This window comes from Protobothrops mucrosquamatus, unplaced genomic scaffold, assembly GCF_001527695.2.
Source record: "Protobothrops mucrosquamatus isolate PMUCROS unplaced genomic scaffold, P.Mucros_1.0 scaffold342, whole genome shotgun sequence".
Lineage (NCBI taxonomy): Eukaryota > Metazoa > Chordata > Lepidosauria > Squamata > Viperidae > Protobothrops > Protobothrops mucrosquamatus.
Window position 1 is genome coordinate 457,376 of NW_015386679.1, and position 27,069 is coordinate 484,444.

The 27,069-nt window shown below is 45.8% G+C and overlaps 1 protein-coding gene across 1 annotated transcript; it reads right to left on the minus strand.

The window, feature by feature from the left end:
* Nucleotides 1-97: 97 nt before the first annotated feature.
* KNTC1 (kinetochore associated 1) lies at nucleotides 98-25,761 on the minus strand. The gene is made up of 63 exons (XM_029284037.1): nucleotides 25,630-25,761; nucleotides 24,977-25,097; nucleotides 24,764-24,879; nucleotides 24,274-24,346; nucleotides 23,936-24,013; nucleotides 23,402-23,436; nucleotides 22,754-22,864; nucleotides 22,379-22,472; nucleotides 21,922-21,974; nucleotides 21,632-21,744; nucleotides 21,252-21,309; nucleotides 21,011-21,109; nucleotides 20,624-20,667; nucleotides 20,467-20,532; nucleotides 19,879-19,954; nucleotides 19,444-19,563; nucleotides 19,262-19,351; nucleotides 19,082-19,150; nucleotides 18,836-18,897; nucleotides 18,622-18,733; nucleotides 18,221-18,364; nucleotides 17,916-17,972; nucleotides 17,723-17,824; nucleotides 17,440-17,556; nucleotides 16,992-17,135; nucleotides 16,790-16,888; nucleotides 16,604-16,707; nucleotides 16,000-16,105; nucleotides 15,735-15,869; nucleotides 14,775-14,897; nucleotides 14,598-14,664; nucleotides 14,404-14,471; nucleotides 13,977-14,260; nucleotides 13,523-13,695; nucleotides 12,784-12,881; nucleotides 12,478-12,619; nucleotides 12,308-12,364; nucleotides 11,743-11,906; nucleotides 11,291-11,395; nucleotides 11,069-11,197; nucleotides 10,844-10,960; nucleotides 10,438-10,547; nucleotides 9,822-10,023; nucleotides 9,463-9,552; nucleotides 8,641-8,812; nucleotides 8,458-8,516; nucleotides 7,980-8,196; nucleotides 7,309-7,382; nucleotides 6,380-6,590; nucleotides 6,042-6,151; nucleotides 5,001-5,050; nucleotides 4,573-4,651; nucleotides 4,006-4,124; nucleotides 3,340-3,475; nucleotides 3,118-3,213; nucleotides 2,555-2,611; nucleotides 2,331-2,385; nucleotides 2,108-2,171; nucleotides 1,583-1,712; nucleotides 1,337-1,426; nucleotides 1,063-1,208; nucleotides 685-775; nucleotides 98-219 (listed from the first exon to the last, which is right to left on the minus strand). The coding sequence occupies exons 1-63, from the start codon at nucleotides 25,759-25,761 to the stop codon at nucleotides 184-186; spliced, it is 6,651 nt and encodes a 2,216-aa protein (XP_029139870.1). The 3' UTR covers nucleotides 98-183.
* Between the last annotated feature and the right edge of the window lie 1,308 nt (nucleotides 25,762-27,069).

Consider the following 27,069-nt stretch of genomic DNA (forward strand, 5'->3'; position numbering starts at 1 on the left):
CGCTCAGGTGCCTTAAAGGTCAGTGAAAGAGCAGGAGAGCCATGTTTTCACAGATATATTTATTTACATTTATTTATTAAATCACGGAGAACCTTTGCATCTCTCCTTAGATAAAAACATTCAGTATTATAATGTTGTCCTGTAGAAAAAGGAAGGGAAAAAGGAACACCATCTTTGGGGACGCTACAGCTGAGTTTCTGCCAGCTCACTGAAGTACATCTGGAAGGAAATAAAAAGTGCCGAGATAAGATTTCTTCCAAGGATCAGATAAAGATAAGTGGAATTGAGTTCTGAAGCCAGAGCAAAGTCTGCATCACCTGATCCTTGCTTTTCCAGGTCATGGAAGTATTTTTTATTAGAGGCTTCTCATATCCTAAGGTAAATAGTTCACCAATTCCTGAATTGGATGACTAGGCGCAGGGCTAGGCAACCTTGGCTCTTTTATGACTCATGGACTTCAACTCCCAGAATTCCTGAGCCAGCTATGCTGGCTCAGGAATTCTGGGAGTTGAAGTCCATGAGTCATAAAAGAGCCAAGGTTGCCTACCCCTGGACCAGGGCTATGACCTGGCCTAGGAAATTTCAGCTGGTGAAGGGTGTTTTTGGCAGAAAAACAGAATAGCATACTTCGTTTTTTTCTGCAAATAGGCCTTTCAGGGCGATTTAAAACACACAACGGAGTACCTTCACAATCTCGGAAGCCGTCTGGTTTGGCGGGAGAGTCATTGCAGGCTTTTGAAGATATTCCGTTATTAGAGACGCTGCCTCCTCCATCCTGCACAGCCCACAAAAGAAGACGGCGAAGGTTTAGGGAGAGACCTCTTTGCACGGGCAAAGACACATTTGCATAGAAGAGTGTTTTCCTTAAGATATAATTTAGGGGTTTTTGGAAAGCTGAGCTTCCCAGGGAAATTTCCCCGGGCGGATCCGAATGAGCACTTGATGGCTTCCCCAAGTTCTTGATGGAAAGGCGAGATAGAAATCTATTAAAGAACTGGGGATTCAGAGGCGTCTTTCCCTCTTCTGTACGAAAACCAAACAGAATGGGAAATCCAGACCTACCTGTTCTGAGCCACAAGTTTTTCAACCAGGCCTTTCGCTTGGCCGGGACGCCTTTCCTGTAACTTCAATAACGGGAAATATTTGACATCCACCAAGTCCTTTGCCTCGCCTTCGTGTAGAATGTAGTCCAGGATTAAACTCCTGATCTGCAAAGCAGTGGGAAAGTTATTTTATTTGTTAGGAAATTTATTCGCTGCCCATCTCGTATCCGACGACTCAAGCATGCTCTGGACGACGAGCAGGTGAGCCTCTGGCCAGGTACTCTTTAGCCCACCTGTGAAGCCACACCGGCAGCCTCGCCCAGGCTCAGCTGCTCTTCCGTCTGCTGCAGCAGCCGCTCGAGGTCGGACGAGGACAGCAAGGCCTGTCGTGGGAAAACAGGGCCAGCTTGTGAAATCCCGTCAGAAACGGCAGGAATATTCCTGGATCTCCTCAACCGAAGAGCATCCAGACTCTGGGAACTGCGATCACCGCACATCGGGAGAGGCACTAGGTGGGGAAGACGGGCGCCTTCGCTCACCTGAATCTCCTGGGCTCTTTTCTCCGGGTAAGGAATCAGCACCAGGCATCCGAGAGCCAGGCCCACCAGGTCTAACTGGGCGTATCGCTTGGCAATCCCAATTAAATCCAGGTCTGCCAGGACGGGACACCTTTGTGAAGTCGGAAAATGGTTACCTTGGCCATAAAAACCAAACAGCCAGATATCTGGATTGATAAGCCCTAAAACTCAGTTCTTGAAATATACGGCGAGAGGGTGGAGAAATTAGATTGGTTTAAAAAAAAACCAGCTCCCATAGATTAACAACTCTTGGTAGATATAGATATAGAGTTATCTGGCTGAGAACAACTCCATTGTTATTACTGATAGGAAAAAGAACTGATTCCCGCCCCCCATGTTACATGTACTCGTTCTTTATACAGGAAGTCCTCGACTTAACAAGTTCATTTAGTGACCATTCAGTTACAACAGCCCTGAAAAGAGTGACTTATGATCGTTTTTCACACGACGGTTGCAGCATCCCCATAGTTTTGTTCCTCTACTTACATCAGAAGCATCTTGAAACTCCTGCAACAGACTTCTAGTTGGTCGGGATTTGGTGGACATAAAGCTTTAAAAACAAAAGACAAAGAGAAAAGATTCCTGCAGGTGAGAATTCACTCCCCTCTTGAGACGTTGCTGAATTTCTGCCGTCTGTTCCAAAGACCGGTTCTCCATAGGATGGTTTGTGGCACGAAGGGAACAAGAAAACCAAAACAACAACACTCACCTGAAAGAACCGGTGCCAGAATGACACTGTGCCAGGCTCGGCTGTAATTCGGGATCTGCAGAAAGTCGAAAAGATTTTAAAATGCCACGGAACAAAACTGGAAAATGGACCAGCCCATTATGAAACATGACAACCCCTTTCTGTTGGCGAATCTATGATTATTTCATTAAAATAAGAGAGTTGGTAGAAAGCATTTGTGCTTGACGTGGTAAAAATCTACACACCAGCCATAAGGAATAAATGCCAGAGGTCTCTACTAGAACTTTCCTCAAATAGTGGACCTGAAAAGCAATAGAGTAAAACATGTGAACAGCATCTTATTGAACAGTGACGAAAACCTGAGTTATTCCCCCCCCCCCTTTGCATAGAATTTGGACTGCTTGGGAATAGTGGAGAACAAGTCATTAAGCAAGTCAAAAAAAAATTAACTGAGGTTTGATTGCCATAATCCTACAGGCAAACCCACCTAACTTGCAATCGGTAGAAGAAATCAGTAAAACACAATGCAACAAGAAAACGGGATCGAGAAAGGCAAGGAAAACAAAAGCGCTCTTAATGTTAGAAGGATCTCAAAATAAGTGACAATAACCAGCTAATGGTTATAAGGGAGAGAACGCGGATCGTTTTTAACCTTTCTCAGCTAAGCGGATGCCAAGACTCTGTAAATAATCCTTTTCCTTAAAAAAAGCACACCTCCGCTGATCTTAATGGCTTTTTTTTTTTTTATTTCTCCCCCCCCTCTAAACATACAGGAGTGAAGCCAATGCTGAAAAAAAAAGGGTCTTACCATTTTGAACCCCATTAGCTTCTGTAGCAAACCGTTCCAAAGCACGGGATCGTGCACTTTGTATTCCATACAAAGCTCCGCCACCAGTTTGACTGCCTGAAAGTGGAAGTTTTGTGCGAGAGCGCCGATTGAACACCGATTGTACATCGGTGCTTCTCAACCTCAGCCCCTTTCAGCTGCGTGGACTTCAACTCCCAGAATTCCCCAGCCAGCAATTGTCACCTTGGGTTCATGACTGTGGTTCTTCCACAGCCCTTTAATCAAGCCTTCCTTCGGGGCCCTCTGGAAGGACTCGTAGGTGTAAGGGATGTTCAGAACTTCCAGCTCTGCCAGGTAAATTAAGCATTTCATGAAGTTCCTGGTAGGAAGCAGAAAAGCAGAACGCCCGTATGTATGGCGAGAAAGATTTATGAGGCTCTTACCTTGGCCAGTTAATGTAAAACAGATGACGGTTTTGATTTCAGCAGAGAGACGTGAGCAAGGAGGAAGAGGCAGAGAGGAGCTGGGAAAAGTTACGAGCAGCTACACAATCGTAGAAGTTGGACCGAGGTTGAGAAAGAGCAGAATTTGCACTGGGTGGCCTATAAAAGTGATTATCCTTCCTTCCTACTGTATGGACAGGCTCACATTCAGGGGAAAATACTCTGCCACAATTAAACAAATTCCCTTTAATATAATTCAATGAACTCACTTTACTTGGAGTCTAAGGCTAAGTAGAGTTAGAACTAGCTTTTGTACTGACAGTTTTCCCCACTGCCAAAACAACCCAGTTTACAGCTGAATTCTCACTTGGTGCCTGAGCGCAGCCTAGGTGCGTGTGTGTTGTTGTGTTGTTGTTTTTTTGGGAAAATGTCGCTAAGACCACCCCAAATGGGAGAAGACCCTCACCTGACTTTGTTCATGGGGATTTTGAAGAGCGATTCAACAGCGGCAGGATCGGCCAGGAAGAGCAGACACCGCAACGCTCGGCTCCGGTGAGCGAAGGTCAGCTGGTTGACCCCTATGGGCTGAAACAAGGGGAGACGATGGGTCTTTGGGGGTTTGCGATGGTGGCGAATATCTGCAGCTCAGGTGTTGGATGAGGGTGGAGGTTCGTTCTCCGAGCTTTGGGGTTGGTTATCGAATGTTTCGTTATCATGCTAGGTAGCCTCTTCAGTGGATGAAGAGGGGATGTCTGCGTTGGTATTCCCTTTTTATAAAGGCATCATACTCCATAGATTTACTGTTAGAGTTTCCTTGGAAACTTTGTATGTTCATGGAAAATATACTATTTCAAAAGGGGAATTAGTGTTTTTCAACTTTGGCCATTTTAAGATGGGTGGACTCCAATTCCCAGAATACCCCAGCCAGCAGAGCTGGCTGGGGTATTCTGGGAATTGGAGTCCACCCAATCTTAAAATGGCTAAGGTTGAGAAACACTGAATTGTAGTATAGGAATTAATTATAGGGACTTACAGAGGTGGTAGACATGGCACATTCGTAAAGAATCCTTAACTGATTATCCACTGGGTAAAGTTGAAGAAGGTATATAATTCTGCAGAAACAAAAAAACAACGTTTTCTTTCTCAACCATCTTGATTATTTTCTCTGCGTAGAATAGGAGGTGCTAAACCACTTCCTCAAGGGGGTAAATTTAGAGTAAGCCCAGTTGCCTCATGTCTTCAATCCCTGACGAATGGAACCCTTCCTTTTTCCTCATGTGATTTTAAATCAGTTTTTTTTAAAAAAAAATACAAGCACACAAATGACAATTATTTTCAAAACTGTGGTCTGGAGATTGCTAAGATCTCTCTTTTTTCCACCCCTTGTAAAACAACAGCCTATTTCCGTTGAAGGGAAACACACACACACACACAATCTTGCGCTAGCCGGCCATCGCTTACCGCTTCAAATCTTCATCCTCTTGGACATTTTCGGAACCCCCAGAGGCCTCCTTTTAAAAAAGCAAAAAGCAAAAAAAAACCCACCTGGTTGTGGGAAGCTGAATTCTGGTGACAAAGCTAATTAAATGACGGATGTTCTTCCTTGGAAGACCGAGGAAGGAACAGGACCAAGGGATTTTTGCTTCCTCTATGCCAGGTCAGAATTCTCTCCCTAAGCCCTTGTATGCAAGTTTTCTAATTTAATTCAGCTTTGCTCCATGTTAAAATGCCTTTTCAAGGATTTATTCGTTAGCTTTTATTGTTTCCCTGGAACTCGGGATTTAATGCTTTTGAGCAACAATTGCTATTTGATAGATCAGTGGTGGCGAACCTGTGGCACGCATGCCAGAGGTGGCACTCAGAGCCCTCTCTGTGGGCACGCGCGCCATGCCCCGGAGATGGCAACCGTCCTCTTCAACCAGCCGCCCGCTAACTCGCCGAGGTCCCACGTGGCCGGATGCATGCCAGCACCCATGCGCTTGCTGGCCTCTGTGTGCGGAGGCTGATGGTGTCAAGCAGCAGCCAGCCCGGCCCCTGCCTCGCCTTGCCCTGCGACAATGGCAACCCCGCCCCGCCCTGTCTTGCCTCGCCTCACCCCACAGGACGAGCCTCCTGCCCACCGCCCCACCCACCAGAGACCTCCTGGATCTCCCCCAACCCTGCCCGGCCCCCACAGGCATCTCTCCCCAGGAGCAACATTGAGCTGGCCACGCCCACCCTGGCCACACCCACCCATCCAGTGGGCCACACCCACCCAGCGGGCCATGGGCACCTGGCGACATATAAGTGGATTTTGGGTTGCAGTTTGGGCACTCGGTCTCTAAAAGGTTCACCATCACTGTGATAGATGGACCATAGTAATAGCCTTACTGACGTTTTCTGCCTGGGTGTGAGCTACAGAATGAAAGCAGGTGCCTTTTAATGAAAACTGTTAGCCTGAAAAGGTGTCTCTGGTGCCACCTCAGAACACCTGGCTAGCCAGGCAGAAGAGGCCGAACCTACCCCTGTCAGGAGGACGTTCGGACACAGCCACCTCTCCAGCAGCGTGTCCCAGATTTTCTTCAGATCCAGGTTGTTAATCTGTGCGATTTCTCTAGCAGCAGCGTGGATGTCTACCCAGAGAAGAGGACAAGTTGGTGAAGGGCAAAATCTTCCTTTGTCTCAGACCTGTCTCAGCTCAAACCTCTTAAGTAAGAGAGGTTCCTTAACACCATTTGGGTGAGAAAGGCACGGTTTACGAGAAGCCAGGTTCGAGTTGAGACAGGTCTGACCCTTTGCTCACGTCTGTTCTACTCCCCTCGCAGGTCGTTCTTGCCAAGAGGCAGAGGTCTTGAGCTCACCTGGATAGTCTCTCCCAGTTGGATTTTGGATTCTCTCAGCGATGCTGCTGTGCTGATAAAGCAGAATGATCAGGTTGGCCGGCTTGCCGAGGAGCTTCTGATGGTCCTCCGAGTTCAGTTTCTGGGCTGCCAACACAGCTTCCGTGGCCGCCTTCTTGTGCTGCCCCTGCAGCTTCTTCAGATGTACCTGGGCCTTCTCACGAGAGTCGTCCTTTGAGAAGCAGGTAGAACATGCTTTGCATCCCTCTGCAATCGGGATGCCATCTCCCTCTGCCAATATGCCCCTTTGCACCTGATTTTCTCAGACATTCAGAGGGAAGATTGGCTCAGGAGGGACCAGCTGTAATCTCTGAATTGTCTTCCTCATTAACCATGAAACACTGGAAGAGTCTACAGGTCTATCCTTGTTTACCCCTCCCCCCCATTATGGGTCTGTGGGAAGAGGCCACTGGTGTCCCTTAAATTTGGGGTGGCATCTAACGATTGTGGCACACGTTACGATCAAACAGGAACTACCCATCTGCCTAAAAATGAACTACTAAATTTGTTGCAAAAGAAAATGGCAGCAAATGAGTGACTGTGTAGAGCCTGTGACGAAGACTCGCTCTGTAACGCCCTGAGCGTCCGATGATGGAGGGGTGTGTTTGTTTGTGTGTGCGTGCGTTTGTGTGTACGACTGAGGGAGTGCAGCAAAGCCTCAGTGGCAGAGTGATACAATGCACTTGACGCAGCTAAACCGCCAAAGCAATCTGTAGGAGAGGACGTTAAATTCACCATTGCTCCCAGGGAAGGAACCACAGGTCTGCTAGAATTCCCAGCGCCCTGCTCTTCAGCACAGGCTAGGATGCCGATAGTTAGCAGTTTATATTATGCATCTCTGGGTGCAACTCTAAGCTGTTCTCTGAAAATATGGAAAGGTTTCACCGTACCGTTACTGTGGGATTCCTCAGCCATGTTTCTGCTAAGCCGAGGCATACTGTCAGAGTCTGGACCTTGGTGGGCCCTGGGAGTAAAGTGGAGAAAAGAACCGGGTTCATAGTCTCCAGCCTCTCCAGACACACAACCCACCAGATGAGGCAAAAGTCCTTCACTGCAGGACCCAAGAGACCTGCGATGGAGAAGAGCTGGCTTCTTAAGGATCTATAGTTGAGAGGATGGATCTCATGGGAAGCCAAAAAGAGATTTTGGTTTGGCTCGGTCTGCTGAAGAACGTCTGCCAATGGTAGGTTATTTAATAAAGAGCAAACCACGGCTTAACCCGGTTTTAAAGGATAAGGTTCCCCTGTCCAGTCGTGTCCAGTTCCAGGGGACAGTGCTCATCCCCATTTCCTGGCTGAGGGAACCAGCGTTGTCCAAGGACACTTCTGTGGTCATGTGGCCAGCATGACTAGATACCGAGCTGCACAGGATGCCGTTATCTTCCCACTGAGGGGGTACCCATTTATCTACTCGCATTTGCATGCTTTCAAACTGCTGGAGCAAGGAGTGGGAGTTCACCCCATCAAGCGGTGCTTGGGTCTCGAACTGCCCACCTTCTGGTCGACAAGCCCAGCATCTTAACCGCTAGCTACTCTTAAACCAGCATCCCTCTGGAACCAACCTGTCGGAAGCTCTTGAGCTATCTGGTGGGCGAGGGCTGTGGCCCATTCTGGCTTCGTGATCGCCAGCAAGTACGACTGGACAGCTTGCATGGTTTCCTCCGTCCTCTTGTCCACTGGCCATATCTGACCACTGCTTGCCGCCGCTAACAGTTTGGGCTTCAACTGTTCTTGGAAAATGTGGTTCACAGCAGACACGTAGAGGTTATCCAAGGAAACCTGGGCAGAAATAAACAGAGCAGCAAACTGGCACCTGTAAGCAGGGCTGGCCCCCAAACCGATGACCTCCATCCACAACCTCCTCTTTCAGCAAACTTCATTTTGCATCTTTCGCTGATGGACTGAAGCACCAGCCTCAGCTGGGAAGTTGTAGCCAAAGCAGGGTTTTCCTACCAAGTTTTTTCCACCTTTTCATTGAAAGCTTTTGTGTTTTCCTCCTTCAGGGACTTAAAAGAAGAACAAAAGGTACCACCTCGTTACCTTCATGACTTTGCATATCAAAAGCAGCTTTGGGAAGGATTCCTGATTGATTTCTGCAGCTGTGGGGGGGAAAAAAATCAGGGATTTGGAGAAGAAGCAAGCGCTCAATCTGAAGACATTTTTAAAAAAAAAAAAACCCCTTATGAATAACTCTTTTTTTATTTTAAACAAACGTGCACTCACAAATGATCTTCCAGAAGCACTGGGACGTTTTAAAGAAGATCAGATGGAAAGGCAGCCGGGTTTGAGCAGCTGGGGACAGGCACAGCCCCTGATCAAAGACGAATTGATGTTCCAGATCACCCGGAGGACAAAGTCTCTTATAAGACTTCAGGTGTTTTAGGAGCATGTTGGCCTGAAAGGAACAGACAAAACAAGGTGAGTTTCTTCTCTGATTTTTTTTAGAAGCTATAGATACACAATACACACCACTGAATAACATGACACTCAATATTTGCACAGCGTAGCGTTCTAACGGAACACACAGACCAGCATTCCTGGGACAAAACACAATTTTCAGATATTGGCAGCCTGAAAGAAAGAAAGAAAGAAAAAAAGAAAGAAAAAAAGAAAGAGAAAGAGAAAAACAGAAAGAAAAAAAGAAAGAAAACCAGAAGATCGGCTGCCACAATAGGTTCTTGAAAGCTGATGGTCTCCTTATAGACCAGGGGTCCTCAACCTTGGCAACTTTAAGACTTGTGGACTTCAACTCCCAGAATTCCTCCTGAGGAATTCTGGGAGTTGAAGTCCACAAGTCTTAAAGTTGCCAAGGTTGAGGACCCCTGTTAAAGACCAATGGATCAGGCGAGGGTCTGCTTCAGCCTTTTCCAAGAGTTCTTACATTGTGGAATTTAAAAACCGTTCAGCCCCTTTCGTTTAGGGAAGGGCTCCTGCGTGTTTGCCTCAAAATGCATCTTCCTGACTCTGTTTCTGACCCTTGGGAGCTTGTGGTCGTCAACTCCCAGAATCCCCCAGGCAGTCCACGATAATCTAGCCTTTTCTTACCCAGTTCAGTGGGAGGCCTGTGGCTTGCCCTCCACTTCTTTCAATCACGGTCAAAAGAGTTTCAATGGCTTCGTAGTTATATGGGTCCACCTGTTTCCCCAACCAAAAGCAAAGGAGAATGATCAAAAATGTGGTGATTACCAGAGCTTCTTTAAGCAGTTCATCCCTTAATTGGCGGTTAGGGGATCCTCTGTCCTACCCCCTCAGCACCCCCATCCTCAAGCTCGAATCAATCCTGTCCTTCCTCTGTGGGCCTTTATCACCCGTTGTATTAACCAGATAACTAGGACTGGGAAATTTTAAACCCCGGCTTAAATCAAACCAGCATTGTTCTTTCCGGCAAAAGAACATTACGTTACTTTGTGGAGCATTGTGCTGAGGCTGGTCATCAAGCCGGTGGTGCTGCCAAGCAGCGGGATAGTCTCTAGGGCTCTGGCCACCACCGAGGCATAAGGCTCCTCCTTAGCACCCTGTTCCAGTTCCCCTTTCACACGGCTGGCATGCTGGAGCTGGGTTTCGATGTAGACCTGCAGGGCGGCATCCGTGTCTAAGTGGAAGGCTCTGAAAAGCGGAATAAACCAAAAGGGAGAAAGGAGTTAGGGATGGGAAGGAAGGGAAGGGAAGGGAAGGGAAGGGAAAGGAAGGAAGGGAGGGAGGGAGGGAGGGAGGAAGGAAGGAAGGGAGACATGAGAAAAGAAAGAAAGAAAGAAAGAAAGAAAGAAAGAAAGAAAGAAAGAAAGAAAGAAAGGAGACATAAGGGAAGGAAGGGAGGGAGGAAGCCAACCCTAACTATCCTAATTGTATCAAATATTTTCGTGACGTGCAATGATTCCTATATAAGAAAGATCAGGAAATAGGCCATGTAACTCCAGATTTTTTTTTCCTTAGTTGTCTGAATCTGGCTTAAAGTTCTCGTCTTCGAGGTACAGAACGGCAGGGCATTTTCCTTGCCCCTGTGGACTTCAGCTTCCTTACCGGCAGAATTTCAGGATGAGGCTGGTATCTGCATTTGGGTGTTGCACCAAGGTCCTCAGAAGCTCCTTCTTCCTTACGGACGGCATCCTGAATATATTCTGGAAAGAGATCTTAAAACACAAAACACCCATCTCAGCGTTCAGTTTAGCAAAAGGGCCTTTACGGAGTCCTGTTTTCTGACCTGTAATTTCAGGTCTTCAATTCTTGGTGCAGTGATCGATTGTGAGCTGAGGTTCACCCTGCCTCCCCTGTTTCTTGGGCTCAAACAACAGAGCCGCACAACAATCTATTTTATTTTTAGCGCCCGTAAAGCAGTTTTTGCAGAATCCTGGGGCGAACAGAAGTGGCTAGAATTCCACCCTGGCCTTTTATTCCAAACTTGAATATTTCAGCAAAAGGGACTCACCCCAAGCTTTCCGAGCGTGAGGCCCCACTCGGCGTCCATGACCAATTCCTCAAAAGCTTGCTTCTCCTGGGGGTCTTCGTAGTGAAGAGCTAGCTGGCTTCCCACAACAGCCACGGCCTGGGGGGGGGAGGAAAACAGCCTGGGGGGTGGCCTTCCAGGGGCGCCCCCGAGGAGAGGCCCACCAGCTCCGAAGTCCTGCCTTGGGCATCTTTTCCCATGGCTTACCAGGATCTTCTTGTAGTTCTGTGACGTTTGGTTGACGATGTCCCAAAGTTTTCCAAATATCATCGCTCTGGGCAGGAGGGTGCAGTAGCCAAAGGCCAGCTGGTGGTCCACCTGGTGGCTGTTGAACACCTAGGAAGAAAGAGGCTCGGTTCCAAAGCCCCCCGATTAACTGAAACGATCCCCCCTCCCATCTTTCTTGCTCCCCGATGGGCACAGACTCACCTTGCGCAACAAAGCTGTCGTGATGCTCTGGGTCACTGAGGCCGAATTCTGCCTCATTGCCAGGAGGAACGAGCGAGCTTCCTCTAGCGTTTTCTGGTCGTGCAGCTGATGGACACAAAACCAGAAGGAGCAACCAAATAGACATTTTTTAAACATTTATATCCTGCCTTTTTATTTTGACCAATTGCGCAAGGCGGCAAACATATCCAACACATCTTCCTCCTCCTCCTACTTTCCCTGCAACAACAGATCTGTGAGGTAGAGTGGGCTGAGAGGGAGGGACTGGCCCAAAGCCACCCAGCTGGCTTTCGTGCCTAAAGCGGGACTAGAACTCACCGTCTCCTGGTGATTGACCCCAAGTCACCCAGCTGGCTGGTGTGCCTAAGCGGGGACTAGAACTCGCAATCCCCTGCTTTCCAGCCTGAATGGCTAGACCAAACCGGCTTTCTTACTTTTTTACTTAGAGTGAGATCCATGTTGTTGGAGATCATGTGCTGAAGCAGGGACCAGAAAGAGTAGGAGACCAGCCCTAAAGCCAGCTCGTACTGGCTACCTTCTTGGAGGCTGCTAAGCAGAGCGAAGATGGTGTTCTCGCACAAACGGTAACGGTTTTGTCCTACAACAACAAAAAAAAACACATGCTATAACACTAGATGTTGGGCTTATACTGGACCATTGCCCTTTGGAGGTTGACAACCGACTGAAACAGCTGGCTGAAAGACATTTTAGCAATCAGTAGACTCCGGGAAATCAAGACAGGGACAGAAGACATAAGCTGGGGAATTCTGGGAGTTGAAGTCCATATGCCTTAAAGGTGCTGAGATTGAGACATACCACATAAGAGGAGCCCTCGGCTGTCATTGAGGGCTTTCTTTCCACCCACCGTTGCAGAAATATTCAAGTTTTCAAAAAGGAAAAGCAAGAAGGAAGGAAAACCTATCCCTCCGCTGCTGTCTTGCCCATTTATCTTACTCAAACCTCACAAAGACAGCTCGGTCTACATAATCCTGGAGTTACCTTGTTCGAACGAACAGTACGCCAGGCTGGAAGATTCCAGAGGAGCGGCTTCCCATTCTGCAAGAGAAGAGAATTTCGTCCAGGATGAGGCCAAAAGCTTTCTGTGTTGAATTTTAAATGGGCTTAAAGTGAGTGAAACTCGAAGGAAAGGTGGAGGAGGTAGAAGCTACCTGCCAGAGGCACAAGGGAGGAAGCAATTTTGTACGTGACAGGAACCACGGCGGGCGTGTCGAGAACGGCCCCATCTTCGGTGAAGAAATCCTCAAATGTCCAGTCTGCATAAGGGTCTTTACTGGGGTCAAGAGAGGTTGCCTAAACAGAGAACATCACTTGGGCGAAAGAGGCTCCTAAGCAAACAGGCTGCACTTTCCTTTTTTTTTCCAATTATAAAAAACAAACTTGAAATCCTCTCAGGCACAGCCCACCAGGGACAATTTCTTAGTAAATGCAGTGAAACCGAATATTCGCTACTTTACCTGTGGTATAAAGCCAAAATCTTCCATTTGGCATTTTGCATAAATTTCACGGGCAAATGAAGCGTATTTACAAAACTCCGAGATATCTAGAAGAAGATCTGGGAAAGTTGGAGAAAAATAAAGGTGTTTTTAAAAGGAAGACGTTTTCTATTGTCCCCCGACAGATTAAATTTCATCCGGAGGCAAATATAGTTTTAGGAGACACTGAGACGGCACGTAGTACGCAATCACATCCCTCAGATTCCAGCATGTTTTATTTCTGTACTCCAAAAATCAGCCGAGAGAACTGGCCAATATAATATGCGCCAGATTAAAATGTTCTCAGCAAAAAAACAGATCCAGAAAACCTGCATGCAGATTTAAATGGCAAAGGACCAAGGGGGCTTCTGACTCCAGAGAGACCAAGGTTTTGCTGCTGAATTATGTTTTTAATCCTGCCTAATGAGGAACCTTATCCAAGATAACAAATGGGATTTAGAAAAGCTTGTAGAAAAGTTGTATTCAATATACTTCCCTAAAACAGCTTTCTTTTTGAGACATTTTACTGTGCCAAATATATTTTAACGTGAAATATCCCTATACTGGCCCTTCAATTAAAATTATGGAGAAAAAGCCATCAGCTTTGCAGCAGGCCAATTTTTAAAAGTAATTAAAATGGGAACCATGATGTAATTATTTACACAGTTTTGTTTTTTTTTAAGTCAGCAGTCAACGAGCAAAGGCATTTCTAATTACTTACCAGGACTGCAGAGTGTAGCTGCTTGGCAAGCCATCGTGTAGATCGTATCTGGAAGATCTTGTCCTCCTGGCAACACCATAGGGATATTGGACCCCAACATATGACAAAGCTTTTGAGACACCAGGAACAACAGGCGTCCTGTCTCTTCGTTTTGATGGGATTCATAAAAGTAACTTAACGGAATTGGGGGGGAAAAAAAGGAAGTTGTTGTGCACCAGAAGACAAGAGAAGAAACGAGGGATGGAAACTAATCAAGCAGAGAAGCAACCTAGAACTAAAGAGAAATTTCTTAACAGTGAAAACAGCGGAACGGCTTATTTCCAGAAATTGTGGGTGCTCCCTCCATGGAGGTCTAGAGGAAATTGGACTACCATTTTTTCTTATAGGGTCTCCTGCATGAGTAGAGGGTTGATAATTATCAAGACATCGACTGCAACCCAAATGTTTTGTTCACCTGCATATCTGCAACGCCTCTTCGACCTTTCCATCCTCTAATGCGTGGAGAGCCAACGCTGCCCCCATTTCAGCGTCTGACTTTTGCAGGAGGAACCCCAATCTGTACAGCCTCGTTTGGGTCAGCTCCTTCTTCATGCTGGGGTCTCCCGGCTTGGTGTCCCCCCCCTCCTGATTTGTGCATCTCCTTGCTCTTTCGTAGGCTCGGAGGTGGTCTTCCAGGAGCTGAGCCCTCTGTGAGGGATCGCAATAATCTTTGTGGGAAATGCAGATATCGAAACTCTCCTGAAGGCGGGAAAAAAAAAACCCACGAAAATGGCGGAAAAATGTAAGTCAGGCAAGGACGACCTTCAGCAATTACATTTCTGTCCCTGCAGATTGGGAGGGAAGCTCCTTTCAAGGTCTTTTCCACCCCACATTTGTCTCACCTGCAGAGTTACCAGAATTTTAAAGGTTTCTAAATCTTTCTCACGCTCTTCTTTCTGCAAGTGATTTTCTGTCCAAAAAAGGAAGGGGAAAAAAAAAAGCAGGAGATGGGAAGAATAAGAAAGATTACTGAATCGTTCCCTGTTTTTTTTTTGTTTTTTTTTTTAAAGAAAAACATGAATCGTGCAACATTTACCTTTCTGGAGACTAAGCAGGAATTTGAAAATTTCTACCAAAGCCTTTTTCACCTGCAGGTGCGTTTTCTGTGGGTGATACAAATCGAAGCAAAATAAGGAACGAAAGACATTGGAATCCAGATTCTCTGCACAGGAAAAAGACCTCACAACAAAATTCTGTTCTCAGCAAAATAAACCTTTTCTTCAACGGTGTCCACATCTTCCTCCAATCTGATTTTCCCCCAAATCAAGGTTCTCTCAGCAATTTCCACGGCTTCGGATGGAGGCAGAGACTTCAGTAGATCGAGGACGTCTTCTCCCTGCAAGCACATCCCAGGATTAGGTTCAACCCTAACAGTACAGAGGAATATTAAACACGGATATTAAAGGCTTCTAGTCTTGAGCGAGTCCCTCTTGAAAGGAACATTTCTACTGCTGGTGGTTAAGAAACAGGATGACTGAAGTGGAGTCTGCAGAATGTTAATTTCTCACACTCAGCCCCACCGCACAGACGCCCTCCTACCAGGCAACAAATGACCCATCTGCCCCCAGGAACACCAACAGGTCTGAAGACCCCCTTCTACTTCTCCACTTGGAGTTGACTGAGAGTCTGGACCACCCAAAGCTAGCAGGGATGGTAGTAGCTCTTTTCAATAGCAACAACCCTTAGACTTACATACCGCTTCATGGGGCTTTACAGCCCTTTCAAAGCGGTTTACAGAGTCAGCAACCTGACCCCAACCATCCAGGTCCTCATTTCACCCACCTCAGAAGGATGGAAGGCTGAGTCCACCTTGAGCCGGTCAGGACCAAACTGCCGGCAGTGGGCAGAGTCAGCCTGCAATCCTGCATTCTAAGCGCTGCGCCACCGTGGCTTAAGCCCTCTTTGAAAACCTAGGGACTTCCTACTGACCCTGTTCTGTGTGGTCTGTTTGCGCCTGTGTTGTGTGTTTTAAGTGACAAACCGTGATGAAGCAATCTGTCGCTTCGCACCGCGTCTGGGCTTAGAGAAAGGGTACACCTCTTTCCCCTTAGGCTGAATATTGTTCTCACCAGGAGGTGCTGTAGGGAGCCCCACATGGCAAAACATTTGCATTTCCTCTGCTTACTGCGCTTGGATGTTGGAACACGCGAGCCTTTGGGGACCCGATCCGCACCTTTCCTTTGTCGATGAGGTCCGCAATCTTCCAGACGTGGACTTCGGCAGTGGGCAGCATGTACGTCTTTATGAGCTTCAGGGCGTCTTCCAAAGCAGAAGGCGAGTTCTGTTTAAGGATGTATTTGGCCAGCATCTGGGGGGGGGGGAAGAGACCAAGCATCGGGTTAACAGAGCCCCTTCTTAGTTTTTGGGTTTGGGTCAAACCTATGGGATGTTTCTGAGCTTTTATCAAGAGCGTGTGTGTGTGTGTGTTGTGTCCTTACCAAAATCATCTGCTTATCGTTTAAAAGGTTGGTGTCTCGTATTCCGTAGCTCCGCAGAATCTTCTTCATCTCCATCAGCCGGTGACCTTCCTCCAGCAGCTTCACCCTGCCAGGAAAAGACGGCTCCTTTTCCACGGCTGCTGTGCACCATGGAGATGGTTGTCCTGGCTGGCAGGGAGGTCTGGCCCAAGACTCCCGCCAAGCAAGGCAACTCCAGAGCTTTTGAATGACGCAGGACCGCCGGCAGGGTCCAGTGGGCTGCTGAGCCAATACGGGCAGTCCTCGACTTACGACCACAAATGAGAACCCAACATTTTTCTTGCTAAGTGAGACATTTGTGAAGTGAGCTTTGCCCTGTTTTACGACCTTTCCTGCCACAGTTAAGTGAATCACTGCTGTTGAGAAGTGAGTCACCCGGTTGTGACTCTGGCTTCCCCCCATTGACTTCGCTTGTCAGGTCGCAAAAGGGGATCTTGTGACGCCGGGACGCTGCGACCGTCGTAAACGTGAACCAATTTGAGTAGGCAAACCTCTCAAGGCTGCAGAACTCTTTCCTTGAGTGGTCTCAGCCTCGTAAGTGGACTTTTGCCCACCCCTCTCTTACTTGGCATGCCCCATGCCCAGGTACCGCTGCACTAGGTCTTCCACACCTGGGCTCCAAGGGACCACCGCGCTGTGCATCAGGGCCAACACCCCGTCGAAGATCAACTGGAAAGAAAAACCTGATCATTACCCAACTCAACACATTTCCCATCCTGTAATTCAAAGTGGCAATTCCGACTTGCCTCACCTCTAAGCTGGACATGCAGCCCAAGAGCGCTATGGCTTTGGCCTCCCACGTTGTGTCAAAAATGGACGACGATTGTGTGCATTGGCATAGCAGCAGGTCCTGAGAGCAGTGAAGGATTCAGAAAGAGACAAGGGAGTTTGGGAGCGGAAAAAAAAAACTCCCAACCCAACCAAGTCAACCGGAATTGGGGACTTGCCTCTACCTTTATGTACTGCAGGAGAATTTCATCTTTTTCTAGATGATGGCGACACATGTACGGTTCAATATACTTCTCTAAAGCCCCTGGAAGGAGTTCGGCTGCCAGGATTTTGTCAAGCATACAGAACACGATTGTGTTTGCGGTTTTCTAGCGGATAGGGGGGAAAAAACCCAAGACTGATCATTTTCAGAAGAGAAGTGGATCCACACAATATGGGCAGCTGAGCACAAGTCTTCTTCACAATGATTTATTCTCTGTTTTTTAATATCCCACTCTCAAGGATTTGGGGATGGCGTAAATATCGTGTTATATCCTGAGAGCCACCCGTGAGGGCCAACAGAGGTTAAAATCTTACGTGTGAGCCCAAAGAAAGGGCTACGGTTGTCGCCCCAACTGCAAAAGCTTTTGACAGACACTCCCAGACTCTCTCCTTACAAATGTCAGCTCCTACCTTTTCAAAGTCACAGAGAGCCAGCCTACAGTTATATTTCCTGTGCAGATCTACCAAATTCTGTAAGGCGCTGACCAGATCCATCAGGCTCCGGATCTCCTTATCTTCACTGTCCTTCTGAAAAACCAAACACAGCCAAGTGTGGTTTTCTCGAGGCAAAACTTGACTTTTGTTCTTGGTTTGCCATCTGCATTGCTTAGATCGGCGTTTCTCAAGCCTTGCAGCTTTTAAGCTGTGTGGGCTTCAATTCCCAGCATTTCCCCAGCCAGCCAAAAAGACTTACCAAAAAATCCCAGTGGGAAAAAGATGCCAGTCCAATATCACTGACATCTGTGCTGGTAAAAAACACCTGTGCCAGCTCAAGGCCATTTTCTGGCCAGTTGGCCTGTTTGGGGGAAAAAAGGATAGCATTAGTCACTTTTAGGGTGAAGGATACGGTTGCCTCTGAAAACTTGGGGCAATTAAAATGTGCTTACTTTGTCGGTCAATTCGAGGCTTCGAGCACGATCTTCTAACCACTTTGCTACTGTTTTCTGGAGAGAAAAAAAAAGGTTACCTACGTATTCTGGAGAGAGAAAAAAAGCTAGGCTACGTATTCATCTTATACCCAGAGCCTGGATTGGACCAATTAGACCACAAGCAAGCCCATAATTTCTGTTGCTAAGCAAGGCAGTTTTGGGGTGAGCTTTGCTCCATTTTACCATCTCGTTGTTAAGCGAATTGCTGCATTGTTAAGTTAGTAACATGGGTGTGAAGTCACAGGGGCTTCCCTGGATCTTACCTGCCCGTGAGGTAGAACTCGCCTTACGAACGGAAGAACCACCTCCTTAAGCCACAGGCCCAGCTCTTTGAGAGAAAGAGTCCCAGAGATTGAGCTGAGCAGGTCATCCAGCTTTCCCTGGCTAAAGCTTCTTTCCAACTCTGCCTGGTGGAGAAAGAGAGACGTTCTCACAACCGAGGGGTTAAGGTGCTTGTGAATGGCTTAAATATGGGCTGGAAAAGCTGTGCTGGAGGAGACTGGGGAGCTGCTGGCTTAGTGTCCAGCTCTCACAAAGAGCCTTTTGGGACAAAGGAAAGGTTCAGAAACACCCTCCTATAAATCAGAGAGAGCCACCGGCCTCCAATATGGAAGACATTCTAGTTAACTCCAACACAGAAGAAGCACACCTGGAAGCCACTTACCTGATGCCTTAACCAGAGGTACTGGGCAGAAGAGAGCTTTCCTCCTCTGAGTTGTGAAAGGATATAGCTGAAGACGTCCTTATTGTTGACAAACTCGAACCACGTCGTTCCACTGGGGAGGAAAAATGCACAATCAATATTCTCTCGTAGAGAGACCTGCAAATCCCGATATGAAAAGGGGGGCGTTATTTACAACCAGACACACAAACCCCACCTGTATTTCTCTGGCCCGAAAGCCTCATAAAAGGTAGCCAGTTTTGCTTGCGTTCGTAGAACCTGCAAAAAAAAAAGCAGAAAATCCTTCAACGTTAAAACACCGCGAAAAGCAAAACGCTCCTGAGAAAATGCAGCGACAGGTCCTGAAATTAAAAAAACAGAATAGAATAGAACTTGAGAACACTCTATCTGATCTCAACCACATGGAAAGCACAGATCTGTGCTGTTGTTGGCTTCTCTTTACCTCTGTAAGGAGTGAGGGAGGATCCACATTCATGAAATGGGTCACAGCTACATCTTCTTTCTTTTGGGTCTAAGATGGATCAGGAAAATGCTATCTTTATTTCTTATTTGGTGCCCCAAAATCTCAAAGACCCTAAAAATCGAGACCCCCGATTCTGCAAACGCGCCAACCGAAACCTACCCTCATCCGAGCATAATTCAGCATTTCCTGAGCTGTTTCATAGGTCAGCCAAGGAGTATTTATGCAATACTCAACCACAAATGAGTTATCCTAGGGAGAAGGAAATTTAACATTTTTAAAGAGCAGTGTCACGCTCCACCTTCCAAATATTTGTACTTACTACGCACATAGGAAATAGTTACCTTTATTTTATCCAAGGTTTCTTTCGCTTGAAGTACAAGGTTTAGCCAGGCTGATTGATCCTCACTGCCAGCAGAAGCCAATCCTTCCAAAATAGCATTCGCCTTCACTTTGTAGACAAGCTGTATTTGTTAAAAGAATTGGGCAGAGTGTTAAAAGGGACTTTAATTGTCCCTTCAAGCTATTCCTTTCCCAGTGTTCAGCTAGCTTAATATCCTCTAACTGGGATGCTGATTAGTTTTAACAAACGTGGCAAGAAAAGTCGTAAAATGGGGCAAAACTCACTCGACAAATTTCTAAACTTGGCGACATAAATTTTGGGCTCAACTGTGGTCATAAGTCAAGGACTGCCTGTACGTTGCACGATTTGCACAATAATGTCACAGCGCGCATGACGGGAAGCAGGAATCGAAGGAGAATTATTAGCGGCCCGTTACCTCAATTTCCAGTCCAAACTGAAGAGCGAAACTCTCGGCCTCAGCAAACTTGTGCTTGTGGAGTAAACGGCTCAGTCTAAGGAGAGAAACACCGATTCCCAGTCAGAAAAGGCCTCCTTAGCTCTGTGGTTCTTCTCAGCCTTGGCAACGTCCAGCGGGTGGACTCCAAATCCCAGAATTCTAGTCAGCATAACCACTGATGAGAACTCTGGGAACTGAAGTCCCACTGCCTGGAAATGGCCCTGGTTGAGAAACACCCCTTTAGCACATCTCTGCCGTTATTTGGCTGTGCAATTGCAGGATAAAAGCTGACTTGTTCTGGCTGGGATAAAATTCTGTCTTTGAGAAGGAAAGTCTCAAATCTAAAGGCCAGAGAGGACTTTACTGTACGTCCCGGGTTGCTACTTGCTTTTCTGCCAAATAAAACGGCCCAGGACCTTTGATCCTATTGGTTTCAAAAGGAAGAACGCGGCATGGATAGGAAGTCTCCCCAAGTGAAACCAACAGGAGTAAAAAGTTGCTTGCTTTTGCCTACTTATGCCCCATCTGGAGTTTGGGTGGAGCCAACAGCCAAAACACACCCCTCACCTGTTCTCAGGTAAGGCTTCCGTCAAGCTTCTCATTAGCAGAAATGAGACCGGATCAGCCGAAGATCTAGAAGCAAACACGTGGTTCAAAACAGAGTTGTAAGGACAATGGGGAAGCTAGTCTCTTCCATCTTGATGTAATTCAAGGGCAAACTTACTTTTGATTGTTTTCGTACATTCCCTCCATAAAGTAAATTGTATCCTGTGGGATAAAGAAGATTTAGAAAAGCACTTAGTGGTTCCTTCAATAATCAGCAGCTAAGGGGTCATACCTTATTTCATTGTTTGACTTGAGGTCACCACCTTTTAATTGTGGCTTATTCCCAAATCACCAACACACACACCGTAGGGTAGCATGACATGAGAATTCAGAAGCCACGAACTGGGATTCTTTCCAGATAGGCCAATTTGAAAGCAAGCCAATTTGGCTTGGATAAAAAAAAGATTGAATTTCCTTTCAAATCCAATGCAGGCTCCCCAAAGAACGCATTTCCCGTTCATATTTTCTCACTCATTTTAGCATCAAAGACCAGAGAGGTGCCTACCGTATTTATGACACTCTGCACCAGCGAGGAAACGGGGGTGATTTCCAGAGCATACAGCTGCTGCATGGTTGGCAGTGAAAAAATCACAATGCTCTTCATCTAACAAGACAGGAAGATCAAAAGGGGAAAAAAAGCCCTTCCTGAAATAAGTTTTGTTATTAGTCGGAGACCCAATTTTATAGTCAAAGTCAACCAGGTTCAACTGAAGACAGCATCTTTAATAAAATTTAAAAGTGAATACCTGTTCAACATGATCCGGTGTCGTCAGAGCAACCAGCTTAAGATTGGCAGTTCCCAGTCTGAGAGAAGAAAGAAAGAAAGAAAGAAAGGGAGGAAGAAAGGGAGGGAGGGAGGGAGGGAGGGAGGAAGGAAGGAAGGAAGGGCATTCAATGAATCAAATATTTCAAGTCCCTCCAACTTAAAACTATTTCCTTCTTACTGACAAATGATCACTGTAATGAGCTAAACTTCCACCCAGGGAAGGCTGACATTTTCAGCCTTTAAAGGTGCTTTTTTATTCCTCCCCATTGCAATTTACGGCCTGTAGGAGAAAGAAGGCCTAAAGATCAACCGTTTTTTCCTACACTTCTCAAGGGTTTATGCCTTAAGGGGAGACATTACCCTCCTCCTGCCGAAAAATCCGATTCGGAGGTCAAAAGAAATTCTTCAATGTGAACGGAAGGGCAGACCCAAGTCAGAATCAGCAACTGGAGGTCCCACAAGGAGAGCACATCCTTCAAAAAAGAAGAAAAAACACCTATTTTGACATTTCACGTGATCCGTTAAGGACTACTTGTCGCAAGTATCTGGGTGTGGATTCCAGGGGGTTCTCCAGGTGGGACCAGAACGGAGCTTGGAAAATACTGGCTCCTCCGTCAAGGTATTTCTAAAATAAATGCAAACATACGTGCCTGGTCATCTAAGACAAACAGCAAGTTCTCCACGGCTTGAAGCTTCCTTGCAGCTGGAGAAGAGAACAAAACACATCGAAACACAAAAGATAAAATTTCCTACTTAGAAAGCCAGGGATTCGAAAACCGAACCGTCAGGGTCCTAAGGACGGTACTGAAAATCACCCTCATGCTTATCGAGAAGATCTTTAGAAGGACGAGTAAATCTATCCGAAGTTAAAGATTTGGGGCAGGGCAAGGAAAGGGGTTTTGCCAGACTATTAGCAACGAAAAAATATAAACCGTACCTTTCTTATCCTTTCTCTAAAATTCCCAGGCTTAAACAGAAACCCTTCCATGATCATTAAACTTTAAAAAGCCAAAGAAAAACAAACCAAAGTAACAGCATATGATCATCTGCGTGATGGTAAACAGCCCTGTAAAAATCCGTAACTCTGCAAATGCCAGGAGCCCCTACCTTGAATCAAGCTTGAATCAGCAACGTTTTGAATAGAAACCAGGTTTTTATTGGGGTTCACTTCCCACACAGACATCACACAGTTGCCGACCCCCTTTAAGAGAGGAAATGTTGATATCAGGAACCTTTTGCTTCAAGGCAGAAGTTTGCCAATCAACCCAACTCCTGTTTCTTCTCAGGTAAGCATCTAAAAAGCTGTTTACTTAGACCCGGGAACCTCAAGGCAGATAGATCCAAGACAAATGGAAAGTTTTGTCAACTTTCCCTCGCCTGAATTCAGAGCCTAATGCAGCGTACATATGATCATTTCCATGCTTTTGAACAAAGCCAGTTGAAATTGTACCTTAAGCAGCATTCAAATAATGTTTGTGTTACCCCTATTATCAGCGCAAAGGTGTTGGCGGTGTCCATTGTCGCAGAAGTGAAACAGCCAGCCGTGTGGTAATCTTCCACTGCAATGAAACAGGTTTCCACCTGACTTTGTAACTGTTAAGACAAGACAGCCGTTCAGATAGTCTAGCAATAGTAATCCAGACTTTAGGTAAAATCTGGGATAATTCAAAGAATTCAAGCACAAAACACGCACACACACTTCCTCAAATCATTTATTAGATTTAGATGCATGTCATTTACTTTTGACGCAAGAGGCCTGCTCAGGTGGGCCTGAACGAAGCATGTCTGAGCTTCAGCAGGGGGCACCATGTGAAAAGAAAGCCTATTAAACTGGCATTGGGCATCTGCTATTTTTAGGCAACCCTCCCTTGGCAGCACCTGGCAGATCTTGCACAAATCATTTTTGTATTGTTGCCCCTAGAACAGCCAGAAATAGACATCACCTTGAAGGAGATATTATATTTTAAAATGATACAACTGGCTTTCTGCCTCGTGAATAGACACATCTGTCAGCGAAGCAGAAAGGGGAGGTCTAAATTTGGAAAATGCATGCACGCCTGGCTCCAAGTCCCGCTCAGATTTTTTTTAAAAGCAACATTTGCAATAATATTGATCAAGCGCCTCAGATACCTTCTTGACAGCATTGATGTCCATTTCGATAATGGCTGCATAAAGAAAAACATTCATATTTTATCAGAAATACTTTAGAAAAGTTTTTTTTATAAAATCCAGTCACCGTATATCTGTTCAACATCTCATTTTTCAGAAATATTTATTCCTCATACAGCAGTGACATGTTGCTGTGTAGCATTTCAGATTCACAGGCAAAGAACAAACAAAACACTTGATAGCTGAGACAATGTAGAATGACTTATGGAAAGTCCCAACAGCTACCGTTTCCCAAGAAAATGACAATTTGGCTCAAATCTGGAAGAATCTGAATTGTGCCCGTGGTTGTCAAACTTCACAAAACACCCAGGAAAAACAAAGTCAGGCTGAAGTACACAACAGCTGTGACATGGCGGCTAAGGATATATGAATGAAACTGCCACCAGCTATATCTGCAAAATTCAGATATCGGTGTCCTTAGAACTCTACAGGAAGTACGAAAAGTTTCATCTCTTAATGTCTTATGTGGTTGGAACCTACAAAGTCTTGGCTTACCATTCTGAATGTTGGCAAGTGGAATATGCATAATACAGAAAAAGCCTCTGCTGGTCAGGATAAATGCATGATAAATACCTATAAATTAAGCAGAGGACATTATCAAGCAGCATTCCCACCCCAGATACTCCATCGGTCTATTTTTGAGTCAAGGAATATCTAATCTCTTAAGTATGAACAAGGAATAAAAACAACTCTCCTTCCTCTGAACGCTGAACGAAGGCCAAAGAATTACATTGGGTATATAAACAGAAATGCTCCTGGTTTTCTTCATGGGCCAAATTCTGAGATTGAACACCACAACTTGCAAAATATATTTTCAAAGGTACCAATCTTACCTTCCACGGAACTGTCCATTTTTAGAATGAGATCCAAAAAGGCCTTTTCATCGAAAGAACTTTCAACTAACGCCTAGAAGTGATCATCCAGAAAAAAGAAAAAAGAAAAAAAAAGCATCATTGTAATTACAGGTGGGGTAATGATGTTATGTATTTTCATATACTGATGGAGACTGAACCTTCCAAAGGTATCTGGTTCGGCTTGAATGAAAAAGTGAAAAAAGCTTCAGAGAGGGCACAAATATGAGTGTTCGTATTTTCTACTCCATCAGCACAGGAGTGTGAAAAAAGTAGAAGCCCTTAATTCCATTTTCAACTTAATCATTATGGCTGTGGTTAAAGTTAATTGTATTTCGGAGGAAGAAGTTTGGTGCAAAATTAGCGACTAACTTTTTCTTACGGTTCGTTTTCGTAAGAAAAAACCCCCACAAAATTTTCAAATACAAGAAGCGACATTTTTACAAGAATGGGCAAGAAATAAGCCACGTGCCTTCGTTAGCAAGGTCTGTTTTGAAGAAACGTGAATCAGATGCAAGTTCCCGCTTCTTTCACCTGCGACAAGGAACTGTCCTTCTTGACACAAGCCAACAATGTCCACCTTCGTTTCTGAAAGGTTCATAAAGCCAGCCATGTGTTATTGCGAGTGATGAGGAGGACCCCCCAAAACAAAACACTTAGTTCCTGCCCCCAGCTGGAAACTCACCAAAATGAATAAACATTTGAAGAGTCTGACAAATATTGTCAAGTGCCACCACCGTCCTGTCAGCCACCAGTACGCAGCCATCATTCAAACAGTAGGCATTTAGTTCCGGGTTAGATAAAACCTGATCAGTTAAATATATATATATAAAATAAAAGTCCATGTAGATAGATTGATTAAAAAAAAGCACGCCAAGAACCAATGAGCTTTGTGTTCTTGGCATATCTGTCAACAGATTAAAGCAAAAGAATTAGTGCAGCCATCAACAACTAATGCACATTGCGGCTAGACATCAGTGTGTAGGTAGTCCTCAAGTTACAACCATAATGGAGTCTGGAACTTCAAATCTGGGTTGTAAGTCCCCTTTTTCAGGTTGGTCGTAACTCTGAAGTCGCTGTCCGGTCATAACTCAAGGACGGTCTACTATTATAATAAGAGTTGTAGGCCTGCTCATTTCTTTTTTATAGTTACTAGATCTTTGGATTGAAAATCAAAAGTGATCTCACAGCAGCCTTCCCACAAAAACACAAAGGTGTGTTTTTCTGAGTCAGGAACCCAGGGAAGACACAGCAGCATTGGGTGCTTATCCTGATTTGAGCCCTTGTGGTTTCCGCTGCACCCAGAGCCACTGAGATGGGTCCTTAAGGCTGTGCTACCTTTTGGGATGAGGTCATTTTCAGCAGCGTGTTCATCTGGTAGAGCGCGCTTCCACATTCCTGCCTGGAACTTATGCTCAGCTGCCCGCTGCCCGTATCGTCGCTTATCAGAAGCTCGACGTTGTCCCACATCTTTACTCCTAAAATGCAACATCTTTCATGCGTTATCTGATTATAAGATTCTCTGGCAAACATTTTTAATACTAGGTCCTTCATTCATTGACATTGACATCATCGGAGGACAATGTTCTGTCCGGCGAAAGTCAGAAGACAAACAACGAAGCCATAATGTGCATTAAAGCAAAGGAAGCCTTTAAATGGTGATCTGAGTTGGCAATGTTGCAGGATCCAATCTGGGTCGATCACCGGGACCAGGTGACCGACCCAGATTGGATCCTTCAACATTATCCTGGGTCGCTTTCATTCGTGAGTTTGCAACGTCACGGATTTATCTATCGGCAGAACCTTTCCTCAAGGCAAGAAAGTTAGGATTTTTTGTTTTTTACAACCAGCCTGCCTGAATTTCTAAATCTCATCTCGCTTCAAACAAGGTGTGTGTACTTTTAACAGCAGAATCAGTATTTTTCACTCAGTGTCTCTAAAAATATCTTCCCCTTTAACCCACCAATAAGCACCCGCACAAACGCCCAGTGGTAATAATGTCATTTTTCTGGATTGCATCTCCTTGACCTTAAAAGTCTGTTTAAGCTTTTTGATGACTTTTTTTAGATCAAAGCAACTAGATCGTTGTAACTAGACTGTGTTGTGTCTCTGCATCATGTGTGTATATGTATTATATTTATATTTACGTGGTTACCCTTTGACAGCTGTATGCAACGAGATCTCATTTTAATGTAGTAATGTACATTTAAAGTGACAATAAAGTTGTTCTTCTATTCTAGTCTCTATTCTAAGAGAAGCTAAGAAGCAAAACCTGCATGCACATCCCAAACTAAAGCTTCCCCGGGTGAACTCCCATCGGCGGGCCGCCCCTTACCGACTGACGCCGATCCCGGCTGGGAAGGAGGCGAAGCAACCGCGCGGCGACCGAACCGCCGAAGTTCGAGCGCAACTTTTTCTTTGGCGGGAGTTTTCCCAGCTGTTCGGGGGCGGAGCCTAGCCGGCTACGGCGCTCCGCAAGGGCCAATCTTCCTCAAGAGAACGGCGGCCCAAGCCGGGGAGATAGGAAAAGTGTAGAGGTGTCCCGTCCATTGTGATTCTCGTTCCCTTATGGAAGGGACGTTTGGGTGGCTTTTCGAGGCTTTCTCCTGGTCATTCAGCTCCCAATGCATGCAAGGGCAAAACTGAGGAGGATTGGGCGCATCCAGAAAATTAGCCCAAGGTATCAGAGAGGCTGCTCTTCTCTTTATTGAAGAAAAATGGGAAAAGAGGGATCACATCATATTTTTGTTTAAAGGTTACAACTCCATATTCAGAGCC

What these genes read in the sequence shown, in the direction of transcription:
- KNTC1 (XM_029284037.1), bottom strand. Translation starts at nt 25,761, where the DNA reads ATGTGGGACAACGTCGAGCTTCTGATAAGCGACGATACGGGCAGCGGG. An exon ending in CCTGCTTAGTCTCCAGAAAG is followed by an intron (nt 14,472 to 14,597) that starts GTAAATGTTGCA and finishes TTTTTTGGACAG; the next exon opens with AAAATCACTTGCAGAAAGAA. An exon ending in CTCATCCTGAAATTCTGCCG is followed by an intron (nt 10,024 to 10,437) that starts GTAAGGAAGCTG and finishes TCCGCTTTTCAG; the next exon opens with AGCCTTCCACTTAGACACGG.